Source organism: Gymnodraco acuticeps, unplaced genomic scaffold (assembly GCF_902827175.1).
Source record: "Gymnodraco acuticeps unplaced genomic scaffold, fGymAcu1.1, whole genome shotgun sequence".
Classification (NCBI taxonomy): Eukaryota; Metazoa; Chordata; class Actinopteri; order Perciformes; family Bathydraconidae; genus Gymnodraco; species Gymnodraco acuticeps.
In genome coordinates this window covers 5,654,741-5,671,953 of record NW_022990042.1, presented here as the reverse complement: position 1 = coordinate 5,671,953, position 17,213 = coordinate 5,654,741, and the positions used below count along the sequence as shown (strand labels likewise).

At 42.8% G+C, this 17,213-nt stretch overlaps 1 protein-coding gene across 1 annotated transcript in view; it reads right to left on the bottom strand.

Moving 5' to 3' along the window:
* Positions 1-17,213, bottom strand: part of LOC117545432 (pinopsin-like) — a 117,950-nt gene that overhangs the window by 39,334 nt on the left and 61,403 nt on the right. The window contains exon 3 of the mRNA XM_034215205.1: positions 7,744-7,755. Coding sequence (XP_034071096.1) covers positions 7,744-7,755 — 12 coding nt within the window. The remainder of the gene's footprint in view (positions 1-7,743; positions 7,756-17,213) is intronic.

The window sequence follows — 17,213 nt, the reverse complement described above, 5'->3', positions numbered from 1 at the left end:
TGTCATTAGCATATCAGCTCACATATCATTGTCATGTTTCTATCTGGATTCTATTGCATCATCAATCTAAGATCACGGGCACGTTTACACTTGCAGGTCCTATCGTGTCACATGGTTATTTCAAGTCACGTTCACGTGTTCTGACCGAAGGGTCTCCGGCTCGAGTGAGACAGAAGGTGACATCCACGCATTTTATTTTCATGTTTGACCGGAAGGGTCTCAGGCTCGTGAGCCAGGATGCGACATCCACGCATTTTTATTTTCATGTTTGACCGGAAGGGTCTCAGGCTTGTGAGCCAGGATGTGACATCCACACATTTTATTTTCATGTCTGACCGGAAGGGTCCGAGGCTCGCGTGAGCCAGGACGTGTCCATCCATGCATTATCCCACTCTTAGTCCCTCGCTAGCCAATAACATGTCTTCTCTGTGCCCGTATAAATTCTCTCATTATATCCATAGATCACCGCAGCTAGCTCGTAAGATTTCCACTGCATCCCACAGGTAAGATTTCTTCACGTTCAGTACTTCTACTTCACTTCTTTTGGGGGTTCATCGGAAACGGTTCTTTCCCTTCCCGAATGATATCCTACAAAACCTGGGCCTAATCGCCAAACACCTTTTCATTCACTTGTTATAAATTGTCATCATTATGTTTCATTTATATAATGTGACCGATAATAAACATGTATTCCATACATCACGTCTCTCCTGATTGAAATGAAGCTCAGCGCAAGTTCAGACAGGAAGACCTATCACTCCGTATCGCACGTCATGGCAATACTCGCTCCCTTCACTAGATGACAGGGAGCGCCACTCCTTAGCTAACCTATCACTTCCCTCCAATCACAAGCCTAATCATCGCACCTGCTAATCCCTCTATATATGCTCTCCCCTTTCCTATCAGCTGTCTTCCAGGTGTCAATGCGCAACCCTCCTCCACCCCTTCGCCTCTCGCTTCCAACTCAGGGCCAAGCTTAACCTTCTCCCTTCCAACCAGACCTAACCACTTATCACCACCACCAGTGTCTAGACCCAGGGGGGTTCATCGGAAACGGTTCTTTCCCTTCCCGAATGATATCCTACAAAACCTGGGCCTAATCGCCAAACACCTTTTCATTCACTTGTTATAAATTGTCATCATTATGTTTCATTTATATAATGTGACCGATAATAAACATGTATTCCATACATCACGTCTCTCCTGATTGAACTATTATCTCTCGCCTCCCTTAGCCTACTCTGCCAGGGGGAGGGAAAGCACGTTCAACTAATGATCAGAGTCACATTAAACATGTCAACGATTGTACGAGTAACATCTCGCCTCTGAAAAACTTCCTTGAAGGGGTTGCTAGGAAGGATTGTTGAAGCCAATCAGCTAAGTAACTCCGATCTTATGCTGACAAGAATTTGGGGCATACACAGTCATACAAAAATATACTTGGTATGCAAATGTGGAACTTTTTTAAATCAAAATAATCCCAGATACAAATAACTCTTAGTAATTCTTAGTTCTTCATTAGTTTCGTCTCAGCATTCCAGCCCCTGAGTCGGGCCGGGTGTTCTGCCAGCGCAGTTGTTGGCGGCTAAACGTGATTGATCACAGGATTTGTGTCTGCCGCATTAGTCTCGTTCACTACGGGCCTCCCGTGACCTGCCAAACACTGACGCCCATCAAAGGCTCTCTCTCAGCAAGAATCCTCAACGCTCCGCTGAGTCGCTTCACAAACACCCCCCCATCCTCCTCCACCTCCCAACCTCTCTCTATCCCCTGGATTCCTCCCTTCCACCTGCTCCATGTCAACCCCCCTCGGAGGTGACTGTGGGGTCTCACGGAAAGGAGCACGATTGTAACTGCTTTTTTATATTTTTATAAACGAGGTCGGGCGCCGGGGGAATAAGCATCAGCGGCTGCTTTCTGCAGACAAACAACTTGTAAGGGAGGGAATCAGAAGTTAAATTGAGGGAGGCTATGTCGGGCTGCTGGGGGAATTCAGGAGCGGATGTAGTGATTGTGAGTACAGCGCGGGTGCATGTGTGTTTGTGTAAACTGAGATAGAGTGTCGTGTCGAGACATTCATTTTAATCAGGAATAACAACACTCGGAGGACCTGAGGGAGAACGGTGATATGGAACACACTTGTTGAACTTAAGACCTAAAGAGCATTTTTTTTCTCAGTTAAGATTGCTTTTTCTAATGTCGGAAGATTCTGGCTCTTGTCCTGCCTGCTGGAGCTCTAAAGGGACTGGAGATTTTAAGCAAGGGGACAAAAAAAAGAGACCAATGTTCTCATCCAATGCCAGAAGTCTCTAGAGTTCACCAAATACAGTGAATAAAATAAATTGTATCCACTGGCTGTCAGCAAGGTCTCAAGACCAGTCCATCGCAACTTCTAAGCATGCCTGCTTTTGGCAAACACTAAGTGACATTTAGTGACATAAAAGTGCCTCACTTTTAGCTCCTAACATATTCAATATGGATCACTAGATTCATGAAAATAACCCGAGAAGAATGTTAATTTAATACCAGTTGGACATCTGACAAGTTGGAAAATGTCCCTACATTGAAGACTTTTTGGCGTTCTTATGGAAGCCTTTGTTGAAATAGTATTTCATTTCAACTCCATTCCTGATTTGATGAGTTAGACTCAATCATATTCACTGACATAGAGACGGACACAAAGACAGGCTTTAAATCCTGTGACACTCACTCACTCTTCCCTGGTTAATTGAATACACCAGACATTGCTCAACAGTAAATGTGAAACAACAGCTGTTTGAAATTATGCACATCTGTGAAGAGTAAATGAGGTAGGCTGCCGGTAAAGTTCAAACTTTTTCTGACACTGCAGAGGCACACTTTATAATATGTTCCCTCTGCATTCAAACACAAACTGCCAAAGAAACACAATACAGAGAAGTTTGGCAGCATCTTGCAATAAGAGGTAATTAACTTAGTGAGATGCAGTGAGTCATGGTCATGCCTCTTAGCTTCAATTAACTGTGTTTCGAGTGTAATGAAAGCAAAACTGAACTAGCAAAAGGGCACTTAGGATTTCACCGAAATGTGCAAAATAAAGGGACTTTCTGGATTAAGCATGGCTCATTTATTACTTTATGTGCACAGACAGAAAACAATTGTCAAAATTGCAGTTGGGGGAAAAAAACGGTTCATATAAGAATCCTTATCATATTATATATGATTCTTATTTTTTTACATTCTCAATCGATTTTTAAAGTACACACCAAGTAAAAATCGTGTCATAAAATAAAATACTACAAACTTTTTATTACAATGAATTGTTTAGTTTAACATGAATCATTCTCACAATTTGTCTTAGGTTTGCATTTTGTGTTTTACACTCAATGAGTTGGTATGACTCTTTCAAACAAAAAAAATCCACTGTCTTTAAAGCATTTTACTCTGCTTTCATGAAATGGTTTCCCACAACAATTCTTCTTTTTTAGCAAACTGAGTATATTGAATATATATCTAGTATCTAGTATGCACTGACTTGAACATTTAATTATTTTTGAATCAAATTGTGATCAGATTTCTCATCAATTCTAAGCCAATCACATGAGCGCGCCCCCACGAGGGTATGATTTATTGAGTTCATGACGTAGCGCTTTCTATACGCATTTTGCGTTGTCCGGAGCTGACAGGTCCATCTCAGGACACCTCCACTCTCAGTACATTGCCACTTTCCAAACAGGAAATGCACGCAAATACAATCTTTTATATTATTAAGGTACAGCGCCACTTTCCGAACCATTAATGAATGCTTGTGTACACAAAAATGGCGGGCAAAACCGTTTTAAATGTGTGTTTCCTGCAGGGACGTGCACAGACATTTGGAGGGGCTATTGCTCTAAACTAGAAAAAGGGCCTCCCCCCCTCAAAAAAAAACACAAGACCTTTTTAATTTTTTTCTTAACGAAAACCAGGGACATTTTTAGTTTTGCTGTCCATATCTCATTAAAATATCTAATGTTACTAACTATTAAAGAAAAAATGGGGACAATTCTGTTTTAATGTAGGCTAGTTCGACCATTGTAACTGCTGTGCAGACATACTGATAAAATAGGGCTTCTAAGTAATTTTCTTAAATAAACTCACTAATGAATGAAACCAGTTCAAAATGCATTATTCTTATTCTTATCATTCTTTATGAGCGCAGTAACGGTAAGGTATCTAATTACTTATTTAGTATTCCATAACTTAATAACAGAGATGGTCAAACTAAAGCGGTAGAGACATGGCAGAAATCCTACAATGAAGCGGGACAGTGAACTGTTCACCCGTATGTGAGAGAGGGCGATCAAGAAAAGAGAGCGAGCGACCCCGTTGAGGAAAAGACACAGAAAGACAGAAGCACAATAACAAGTATATTTAGCTTTAGTTTTTTTTGTAAATAACCAATGGTGTCAAGAGGAAGTAAAGTCCCCTGGTTTGTCCCCTATACTCTAACTGCCATGAGAAAACTCAAAATCAATATAAGCATATTTAAAAACGGGGACATTTCCGGGGACAGATTGACCCGGGGATTTGCCATCAAAGCCAGGCAGGCATTTGGTAAAATCACCATAGCATAGCCATATGAGGCCGGAAGGCTGTCCATTGCTTTCAGCTGTCAGATTGTAAACAAAGTCACGTGACTGGGGGCAGATGACAGCGCTGACAAGGTGTGTTTTATCGCAGCGAGACGCTACAATACTAATTGTGGGCTTATCATGTTGATTCGGCCACAACAGAAAAAAAAACCTCTTGCTCTCTCCAGAGGGGCAGGTCAGCCAAAAAGGGCAAAAGGGCCATTGCCAGGGCAACATTAGCCCGTACCTGTGCACGTCCCTGGTTTCCTGTATGGTGAATACAGCTGCTTTATTTATGTCTGTATGAAGTTGTTGTGAGTGTGGATGGAGCAAATACAGGTTAGCTTAGCCTGATCGATCTGTACCCTGTACTACGAAGCCAGTTCTACAGACCCTGGATATCTCTGAGTTATCTGGCTTAACTAACCCTAACAAGCGAGATCTCGCTAAGCGGTCCTACGACGCTGGTTATCAACTCAGTACATCAACCCAGGGCTTCTCTGTCAGGCTGAGACAAGCGTACTGACAGCGCAGCGTCATACTTCATGGATGAAAAGTAAACTATAATATTAGACAAATATGAAGAAGTTAAACATTAAACATCCATGACTTAACCCTTATGTTGTGTTCGGGTCTCCCGTGTCCCGTTTCAAGTTAAAATTATATAATAACTACGCTCTAGTTTTTTTTATCGAAACAAGGCTTCATGATATCCTCCACAACAGCTATATAAACACTACAAAACTGATTTTGACAATTTTAGCCAAGTCTGAAGGTCTCTAAAAAAAAAAGTGTATCATTTGGTGTTCGGTTCTGGGAAGACCCAGCAGCATTGTTGTGGGTGACTCGGGGTCAAATTTGGCCCAATCAAGATTCATCTTTGACGTTAGACATTTGAAGTCTCAAGTGTTTCGTCAACTTAATGTGTTAAAATAACACTTCGGCATACAGTACGTGACAATGTACGTGTTGCTAAACACAGCTGACAGCTGCCGTGAAACTCGAGCGAGTATTCGCATCGCGTCCGGTGTGAACGCACCATTATTACAAGTATTATATAATTACAAAATAAAATCGCCACTCTCAGCACAGCGCCACTTTCCGAACAGGAAATGCACGCAAATACAATATTTTATATTATTATTATTATTATGAATAATAATATATATATAAATAAAGACATCTTGTATTTTAGTTACACCCGCTATTGATTAATGTTGTCAACATTGGACCTTGACACCGTCCACATAGCTATAGTGAAATAATATAATAGAAAACATTAAGCCTCTTTGATTTAATAATCGAAGCTGAAACCTCTCTGCCATCTCATATAACACACACTTCCTTATTTATCTTTGGATAATAATAACGTAAACATAAAGACGACTATACTACTGTCCTTCGTTCCTGAGATTAGCACCTGCAGGCTCCATGGACCTGTCATCTCCGGACAGCACAAAATGCGTACATGAAGCGCTACGTCATGAACTCAAGAAATCATACCCTCGTGGGGGCGCGCTCATGTGATTGGCTTAGAATGGAGGAGACATCTGATTGGCTATAGATAGAAAAAATTACAAGTAAGAATCGGGTGACCGTCAGGGGAGTCTCAAAAAACCCACACACGAATGCACAGCGATCCATGCACAGAAAGCGGTTTGTGTTTGCAGGTGCAGAGGTTTTAAACGGAAAACAAATATGTGAGGATCAAAAATACATCTGTAAAACTTTTTTCTGTATTTGGATTTTATTTACATGTATATGAAACGGAACACATTTGTGTGTGCATTGAAAAACACAAGTGTGAATCCTTTTGCGGATCATGAAATACAAGTGTGAATCCTTCTGTGTGCATGTGTATATTATTAGACTGTTCTGAGCCCATAGTTCTGAGCAAGAGAATATATAATTCAAAGTGCAGATATCCCATAATTAGACTGATCACCCATTCAGAAACAAGTGGACATACAGAAAAAGATGCAAAGAAAGACTGTTTGTTATGCTCTTGTGTTTCATTAGTTAGCAGCAGGAGGCCAACAGTCATCACTCAGTGTGTCCTGGATCTGTCTAAAACAACAGCAGACACACACACACACACACACACACACACACACACACACACACACACACACACACAGTTTAGCATTCCGACAGCAAATTAATTATCCTTATGCATATTTAATGTGATTTAGTGGAGGGAAAAGCAATTAGCCAAGCTGCAATCCTACAGATGTGAAGATTCACATTTTGTCCAGCTCTAGGGTAACTAAAGATTTGTCAGTGTTCCAATGGTGTATTTTAATGTATTGCTCTCCCTACTGCAAACACAAACCTATATGGATTATATTGTTGTGTTCTGCTCTACAGTGACATGTTTACATGCTTTAATGTTCAAAAAGGTATTTATTTTTCTCATACTGCCTGTGCTGCAGCACCTCTTTTCACTCTCTGTCTGAAACCAGAGCCCAGTCTGCTCTGATTGGTTCTGTTGTGATTGGTCAACCGCTTAAAGATGTCCCGCTCCTTAGCCACGTTCGATGTTTTGGAGCGCGAGTGTTATAGTGATGTCACTATGGTACGGAAATAAAAAAAGGAGTCCGACCAAGGGTTTTCAGGCACGGGGGGTGATGTAACTTTTGGATATTAGCCTTTGCAGACCATTTACATGCACAACAACCGATATAAAACACTACAGGAAAGGGAAAACACACAAAAGCATAATAGGGCCTTTTTAATGTATATAATCACAACAAGGTGCCATCTTCACAGAGTATCTTGTCTTACAATCTTTAGGAATGTCCCCCTTTAGTGTTAAGAGCTACTGAGAGTTAGTCTTAAGACGTCCTCAAAAACCTTCTGAAAGAAACTTTTACTTATTGAACTGAAAGAACCGGACAGCTTAGAGAGGAGTCCGGGCAGACCCTGCTGCTTTTAATAACATTACTTTTCTTGAATGATTGGTGGAAAGGTGACCTGGCAGGGACAGTGAATGTGTAATGAAATATTCATCAGCACACAGAAGTGCTTTTATCTTTGGGCTTTTACAAAATGCTGACTCAAGGCAGGAGCTACACAAAGTACTGACCTGTCCTCTGAACAAACTTTTAACTTCTTTCAGACTTAGAAGCTCTCTGAGTTATTTACATCTGACTTGCCTGTCAAACTGCAATGACATGAGACACCTTTTCCGTTCTCAGTTAAACTTTTTCCACTTGAGCCATTTAGGGCGCTATACACTAGGCATTTGGAGTGGGAAAGCACTCAGCAAGCAAATGCTGGGAGAAAACGCTTTAATGTTATTGAAAACCATTACAAAAAGCCCCAGGCTACCAAAACATGCTCTGTCAGAGCCTTAGGATGTTTTGTGACCCCCGATATTTAAGAAACAAAATCGGCTAAGCGAGCTGCCAAGTTCAATCTAGCTCAAATTTGCATATAACTCTCCATATGCAAATATAAATGGAGGAAAAGTAGCAGCACTAAGTGAGTCAGTAAGTCAGCATCTTTATAAATCCTATGTTACAACCTACTTCCCAATACAAGCCAAATATATATCCTCTTAGGGTTATGGTTGAAATCTTCTTCTCAAATGTAACTAAAGCATATTCAATAAAAAAATATTGGAAGACTCATTATCGAAAAAATACAATATGAACTGATTACATTGTAGTCCCTAAAACAATACATACCGTTTAACAATGAGAATGAAGTTTTGAGGAGCAAACTGAAATCAAATGAGAGCCCTGCCGATGCAGGTCACTGCGCTGAAATCCAACCCTGAGGCTGGAGGAAATGTTTTTAGAGTTACTCTTAAGTAATCTTAAGTAAACGATGCAGAGAAACTAATCCATGCATTTGTTACTTCAAGGCTGGATTATTGTAACTCCTTATTATCAGGGTGTACCAAGAAGTCAGTCAAGTTGCTTCAGCTGATTCAAAATGCTGCAGCTCGTGTACTAACCAGAGTTAGGAAAAGGGACCACATTACTCCTGTTCTGGCTGCCTTACACTGGCTCCCTATAGAACACAGGATAGAATTTAAAATTCTTCTTCTCGCCTACAAAGCCCTTAATGGGCAGGCGCCATCTTACCTTAAAGAACTCATTATACCCTACTGTCCTATTAGGGCATTGCGTTCCAAGAATGCAGGGTTGTTGGTTGTTCCTAGAGTCTCTAAAAGTACAATGGGAGCCAGAGCCTTTTCTTATCAAGCTCCACATTTTTGGAATCAGCTTCCAGTTTGTGTTCGGGCGGCAGACACCCTATCCGTTTTTAAGAGTGCGCTTAAGACCTTCCTTTTTGATAAAGCTTATAGTTAGGGCTGATTAGATTCAGCCCCTAGTTTAGCTGATATAGGCTTAGTTTGTCGGGGGACATCTTACTTCTTCCTTCTCTCTGTCTATACCTGTGTACTCTCATGTTCCGATTAACCCAGCTTCCCCAAATGTCTTTCTTTTTGGTGTCTGTATACGCTGGGATCCGGAGTCATGGATGATCCTGCGGTCCTGTGTCCTGCATCGCGAGCCCTGGATCTTGAGTCGTGGCTGTGGTCCTGGATCATATGTCCTGGATGGATATCCTCGTGGATTCATCTTCCTATTATACACACATGCATTTCCAAACATTTGGACTACCTATGTTGCAAATGTATTATCTTTTCAATTTACACACGGCATCTATTGCACGTCTGTCCGTCCTGGGAGAGGGATCCCTCCTCTGTTGCTCTCCCTGAGGTTTCTCCCATGTTCCCCCTTAAACTGTGGGTTTTCTCTGGAAGTTTTTCCTTGTACGATGTGAGGGTCTAAGGACAGAGGGTGTCGTATTGTCATACTGATATTCTGTACAAACTGTGAAGTCCACTAAGACAAATGTAACATTTGTGATATTGGGCTATATAAATAAACATTGATTGATTGATTGATTGATTGATTAAGCCATATGTGGAGTTGGGTCTCCAGAATTCAGATGTGAAACTTAAAAGGTAACCATGTTGCCCTAAAGGACTAAAACGTCAAGCACAGCAAGAAAATCAAGTTACAAGAAGCAACGAAAGCAGAAAGCAAACTACTCAGCTCCAAACTACAAATCTAACTTTAACTTGACGGATAGGAATATCCAACAGGACTGAATTTTGCCAAAAGCATTCAAAATGTTATAATGAGGACTGGGAACAAGTGAAACCATGAAAATAGGTCAGGAGCAACCCAATGAAAGTGATAACATATCTGAGGCTGCTGCCCCATTTCCGATTAAGAATCCTCAAGAGGTGCGTGAGATTTATGTATTCAGGAGAAACCCAGGAAGGAGCACACTTAACAGCGGGCGGCCATCCTCAATACGCCTGTGTCCTTTAAACCGCGGCAGAGAATGTTGCTGCTGCTATAGACAGATGGCTGCAGAGGCTGCCAGATGAGAGGCTGTCACACATTCAAATTCCTCCAATAGATTTATACACTGTCCCAATAAATAAACTGTTTATAGAGCCCAGGATTGTTAGGATCTGTCTGTGTTGTAGTTTTGTGTGTCTGGTTATGGGTATTTTCATCCTTGTATATTGTCTGGTCCTTCTTCCTGTGTTTTTCCTCCCGTCGTTAGTTTCCCTGGTGTGTCTAGTTGTCTGATTGTTTTCACCTGTGGTCCTTGTGTTTCTCCTCCCCTGCCCGGCTGTGTCTCGTCTTGTGATTACCCCTTCCTGTATTTAGTCTTGTCTTTTCCTGTGTTCAGTGTCGGTTCGTCTTGTGTTGTGAGTAAACTGCGGTGAGTGTTCTGGTCTGTATGTACGTATATATAGCCTTGAAATAAAGGAACTATTTTTGTCACTTAATCTGCATTTGGGTCCTGCTTCCTACACACACCGTAATATTACGAACCGACCAACAATGGACCCAGCGGATTTTGATTTGGACTTGTTATCCCTAGAGTACACTCTTCAGTGTCATTATGCTGAATGGAGTAGAACCTTGGCTAAAAGGGACAAAGAGGCTGTCCTCAAAAAGGCACAAATGGAGGTGGACAACATGCCATGGTTGAGAGGCTCATTGCCTGAGTTTCTCAGAGTTTTCTCACGCAGCCCTGAGTGTCTGTCTCCATTCTCTGACCCTTTCTTGGGATCCCGCCTGGCGTTTGGAGGTCCACGGAGCCTCCAAAAGACTTCTAAAAAAACGCAAGGTCAGGAAGCCAGCTCGTACTCAGGTACTGGTCCTAGCAGCCATGGTTCCGGCTCCAGAGCCGGCCCATACAGCCATGTTTCCGGCTTCAGAACCGGACCTTACAGCCATGTTTCCGGCTTCAGAACTGGATCATACAGCCATATTTCCGGCCATGGTTCCAGACCTAGTACAGTCCCCAGCAGCCATGGTTTCAGCCCCAGTTCTGGCCCGAGCAGCCATGGTCCCGGCCCCAGTCCCGGCCCCAGCTACCACAGTCCCCTCTCCAGTCCCTTCTCTAGTCCCTCCTCTAGTCCCCTCTCGAGTCCCTCCTCTAGTCCCCTCTGGAGTCCCCTCTCCAGTCCCCTCTCCAGTCCCCTCTCGAGTCCCGTCTCGAGTTCCCTCTCGAGTTCCCTTCTCTAGTCCCTCCTTTGGTCCCTCCTCTAGTCCCTCCTCTAGTCCCTCCTCTAGTCCCTCCTCTAGTCCCTCCTTGAGTCCCCTCTCGAGTTCCCTCCTCTAGTCCCTCCTCTAGTCCCTCCTCTAGTCTCTCCTCTAGTCCCCTCTGGAGTCCCCCTCTCGAGTCTCCTCTCGAGTCCCCTCTCGAGTTCCCCTCTCGAGTTCCCCCTTGGTTCCCCTCTCGAGTTCCCCCTTGGTTCCCCTCTCGAGTTCCCCCTTGGTTCCCCTCTCGAGTCTCCTCTCGAGTCCCTACTTGAGTCACGTCTCAAGTCCCTACCCAATGTCCTGGTCCGTTGAAGGTTCCGCTGGGGGTCCTGCCAACTCCATGTCTGTCTCGTTGGAGGTCCCGCGGACTGCTCTCCTGCCGGGGGTCCTGCCAGCCCTGTGTGCTGTCCCGTTGGGGGTCCCGCCGACTGCTCTTCTGCCGGGGGTCCTGCCAACCCTGTGTCCTGTCCTGTTGGAGGTCCCGCAAACTTCTCTCCTGCCGGGGGTCCTGCCAACCCTGTGTACTGTCCCGTTGGGGGTCCCGCCGACTGCCCTTCTGCCGGGGGTCCTGTCAACCCTGTGTCCTGTCCTGTTGGAGATTCCGCCGACTTCTCTCCTGCCGGGGGTCCTGCCAATCCTGTGTCCTGTCCCGTTGGGGGTCCCGCCGACTGCCCTCCTGGCGGGGGTCCTGCCAACTCCTGGTCCTCTTCCGTGGGGGATCCTGCCGAGGCCTGTCCCACCAGCGCCGGTTCCTGTCCGGCCGACACCGGGTTCTGCCCGGCCTCCTGAGAGCCGCGGTCTTCGCCCTCGAGCCCTGCCCCCTGAGTGCTGCGGTCCTCGCCCTCGGGCCCGGCACCCTGACTCTTCCTGCCACTGCCTTCGCCCCTCCATAACCCCCTTTTCAAGCTCTGCCTTGCCCCTGGGCTGTCAGCCCAAGCCCGTCCTCCAGACCCCCTCCACCCACCCTGTTGGCCCTAGTTTTGTGTCCCTCCTCCGGTCCCCCTCCGCCCGCCCTGGTGGCCTGGTATTTTTCACTTAATCTGCATTTGGGTCCTGCTTCCTACACACACCGTAACAAGGATGTTAGCTAATAGAGAAACACTGCTGTCCATACAGCTGTATGAAGCTGCTGCTATTTTTCACAATTACCACTAAATCACAATGCTATTGGCGTCTAATCATTTTCTCTGATGATAACCATCGCTTCAGGGTTTTGATCATCAGCTCATATTGACTTAATAACTCAAGTTGGACAAATTAAAGTTTAGTTTGTCTGTAAACGTGCTCGGCATGCCAGTGTCTGTACCATTTGGGTTCAACCAAAGACGGGTCCTTAAAGACATACTGTGTGACTGTCCCGGTTCGGCTTTGGAGCCACACAAGGAAATTAAATATCATGTTCTCATTTAATCAGATCACATCATGTCATTTCGGGGCATAGCTTTAATAGGGCAGACTTAAGCTCTGTCCCAAATGTAGGGCTTCCTCCTTTTGAAGTACACATGCTACCATTTGATACATTTGAATGGGTTGACAAGGCTGTCACATTTGTAGTTTGCCAACACAACTGCTAAATCCCAATCCTGTCACCGGACTCTGTAGAATCTGTAATTGGATTGCTCTGAGAACTTCTTTCTTGCTGGAATTGCTTCACATGGCTTCAGTAGTTTCGACAAACTTGTTTACTGTTTTGATCTGGACCTGTACAGTAAGAGCATCAACACATATTTACCAGGGTGTGCATGACTTTAATATTACTGATATATAAAAAATCCATCACATGAAAAGGAAAAGCTGACAGCAGACACAACAGTGCTGCAGAACACAACCAAGGTTTTGTGTGGAAACTAATAGACTTCCAACAAGTTATTCAGATGTATGATCAAGCCACACTTTGCATTGGTTCTCTGACATCCATCTATGTTGTGAGTACTTCCTGCCCTATGGTTAACAGGTTTGTCAGTAACTTTAATGATTTCCTCCATCATCTAAGTTATAAGTGAAAAACTAGGGTTGATATTTTCAGATCTATCTGTCCCAGTTTGCTCTGAAAGCACATTTACTGTACATTACATGTAATATGGATGGCAGCCAATCGAAACTCAAATATCAATAATTTACACAGTTTTAATACATTATTCAAGAATTGTTGCCCTTGTGGATGTGGTAACTGGGTTAAAAATAATAATAACATTTGACATTTGAGATCTTCGGGTTGATGTTACCAATTGAGCTTACAGTATAACTACTAAAGCTAAATCAGTGATATTTTAAGTAGAGTCAATATAAAACGCAGGTAGAAAACCATGTTGAATTAAACATAACCTTTGTATACCTTGGGAACAGTTTCTCATAAATATAGTATTCTCAAATATTATCACTGGTTGAGAATCTTGCTGCCGTCTTAGTTGAAGGTCGATGACATGCACATGGGACATGAGATACAGAAATGACTTTAATACCACCCACCTCTACCGATATTATTCTGGCAGTCATAAGAAACATTATCCCTTTTTAATATAATCCGTTTTAACAAGGGAGATAAAATAAATGGTTTAGGGCCCATCTTAATTATGAACTAATAATACCTCCTCAAGGCTTCAAAAATGGTCTTGCAACTCATTGAATTCCCTGCTCTAAGTGCTCGTTTTCAAAAAGGCAGCACATGCTTTTAGTGTAAAGTACTCAAATGAAACGCACTTTTTTGTGCATTTGAATAAATACATGGCAAACATGATGTGTAATAATTAGATCAAAGTATTTCCTAGGTTTACTATGAATTATTAATGTGCATGAGACCTTATCCTTAATTCAGATTTGAAATAAACATATCTGTCGAGAAAAAAGGAGTTAACGACATAATTATACACTTCTAGGCTGGCGCTGGTTAAAAGGGTCAGGGTTTTTTTCTTTCGAGTGACCTGACCTCAGTGGAAGAGCTGGAGTAACTTTGTACTTATTCAAATCTGGTTTGTTAATTTTGCTTTGGAAGGTTCCTAACGGAGTAAAATTACCAGTAAGTACCTACGTGACAGCCATGATAAGAACTGTTCGGATTCTTTAGATCTGGAAAGGAGCTTCAAAACTTCATTTATAATCACCTTAAGCTCAGAACACATCCTTTACAAAGGGAGAAGATGTTGTCCAACAATACCTTGCAGCTGCAACATTTAACGTGACACGACATTTGGCCGTTCGCTGAAAACACAGATTGTGACGAAGAAACCCTGCTCCCTCCCAACTTGATTCAATCTTTCTATCTAAGGTTTCCTAATGGATTTTTAAGGTTGGTTGCACTTTTGAACAACAGTTAGAGGAAGTGCTCCTCAGTGAGGTTATCAATTAAAGTAGTGGTCTCTGGTTAAAGGCGTTTCACAGCTTGGGTTTAAAGGCAGCGTGTGTTCTCAATATGTCTGCAGATGATAAGGTAATATGGCAGATGTCTTTACTTGAAATGTGATGCTCTGTACCCACAGTAATTGAAAGTATCTGAATACTAGATATGTGGTGACTGTGGCGCTGGGGATAAAAAGGTGTCGACCAATCTCAGGTTCAGCAGTGCAATCAGGGAGTGAACATTAGATCAAAGTTTCCTTGAGCAAGACAGATACATACTTTTTAATTCCGTAGACATGTCTACAGTATGACATTCACATCAGCAACAGCTATTTGTTTGTGTTTACTGCAGGCTAAAGGGCTAAGATGGTTAAGGAGGACATGTAATGCACATGTTCAGGTTCATATCTGTATTCTCTGCCTCTATTGTGAGTCTGTGAGCCAAGTCTGCTCTGATTGGTTAGCTGGCCGGCTCTGTTGTGATTGGTTGGAGATTTCCCGCCTCTTAGCCTTTCACGTACGTACAATCAGTTTGAGCCCTAGCCAATAGAAGCGTGAGTGTTACGTAGCGATGTCACTATGTTACAGAAGTAAAGTAAGGAGTCCAATGGAGGCATTTCAGGCAGGGGGTAGTGTGTGGGAGAAAAACTCCCTATGGAGGGAACTTAGACTTTGCAGACCATTTATATTCACAAAAACCTATTTAACACACTGCAGGATAACCCCAGAGAGCATAGGGCTTCTTTAACATTTCAAAGCTGCCTTCATGGCTCCTATTCCTGGAAACTAATGTTCTAGATGAACCTCTACATGTATGTAAGATGTTAAGACTTCACAGCAGCCTGGCCAATAGACCATTGGACAGGGAGAACAATCTGATTTACATGAATCTACCACTCCTCTTTTGTAAGAGAGAAGAAAAGCTGAGCTAAACTTGAGAAAAGCAGTTCTGCCTTAAAGGTCAGCCCACCTCAAGTGAGCCGCAGTTTTAGCTAACTTCAGGGCTAACTATTTCACAGCAGGTGGCAGCAAGACACAGAGCTCGGGTCTTAAATATAAGTGACTGGCAATAGAGACAACAAGGTGAAACAGATGGATGATGATGGCGAGAGTGAAATGGAAAGAATATCCAAAGAGGGCAGAAAGAGAGATGGGAGAAATACAGTAGAGCTTAGAAAAGGTGAATGAGAAAGTCGGGATTAAAGCAGTCACTGTAGAAAATTAAATGGGCCATTTCACTGTGTGCACACAGATTCAAAATATTGATGTGAGTAAGAAAGAATAAATACGCAAAAGCAAGATAAGGAAAATAGTCTTGTCAAAATAGCGAAACATAGTTGGAGATGGATGCTCAGAGAAGAAGAAAAACGACTCAAACCTTCAAAACCCAGTAGCACAATAAGCAATTACAAGGCACTTGTAATACAAAGAGAACAAGTGCTTCATCGTGGAGCCATTCTGACGGAGAACTAATGTGTGCTTTAAGCGCACAGCCTCCTCTACAGCACAGCAGCATGCCCTCCAGCATCTCACCCCCCTCATCAGGCCTGTATCAAGAAGAAGAAGTGATGGCAATTTTCCTTCCAAGGGTTTCTAAGAAGTGTTTTCACAGCTGTGTCTCCCTCTTTATACATCTTTGTTTGTTAGTGTGGCGGGGGGAGTTTTTAAGTAATGCAGATTTTGTGGTGAGGGACTTCAGGGCTCCTGAACAAAGAAATAAACACAAACAGTCATTTGTAGCAGCAGTACATTTGGACATGAACAACACCTTTTGTTGTCCCTAGTACACGACCAAAGATGCAGAGCTGCTTCTAAAGAGAACTTCTGGTCCTATAGTTTTAACAACCCTTTCATTGTAGGGATTTGGAAATGTCTCCCAAGGGTGTGCCTTGAGAAATTGGCCACAATAATCCCAGTAAAATTGTTAATAAAAGAAACAAAATGAATATCCTGCACAATAGTCCAACTTGTTGATGTAAAGTTGTCATAACATTAGGCATGACAACAACAAGTACAGCTAGAGCAGAATTGCCACGGCCCCCATGGTGGAGGAGACCAAAAAGGAGCACAGCATAATTTGGCTTGGAGATCAGATGCTACAACTTCAGATGTTTTATGGATAACCCAAGACTTTCCAGAGAATTTAGCAAAAGGGTGATCTCAGTTAGTCGTTCTTCAGGCAATGTCCATCCCTGTACTAAAAAAAACCTGAATAATAAAACTGGTACCAAGGAATGGCTTTCATTTTTGCTCAAAAGGTGACAACAATTATTAAACGTTTATAATCATTGCTAAAGAATTTTCTGTTGAAATACAGTATGGGCTAGTTGTTTCAGATCTTAAACAATATACAGTAGGCCTACCAAAATCCTCATGTGTTGCAAGGTTGATATTTATAAGATCTCGGGATATAAAGTGGTGCAGGAATAATCGTAAAACTCAGAAGGTTAGCATCTTACTACTTCCGGTTCCCTTGGCTTAAAGTCAATGGTTTTGTTCTACTTGTTTGGGGTTATGTGCCTGAAATAAGGTCTTTGCTTAACACAAGCTGAAGACATTTTCTCGTGTGGTTCTACGACATGTTATACATAATTAAATACCCTAATTGTGAATGTCCGAAGCTTCTTTGTGGCACAAAAACAAATTAACTTCCATATTGGCCTACACAATATACGACATCACTACACCACTCTATTGT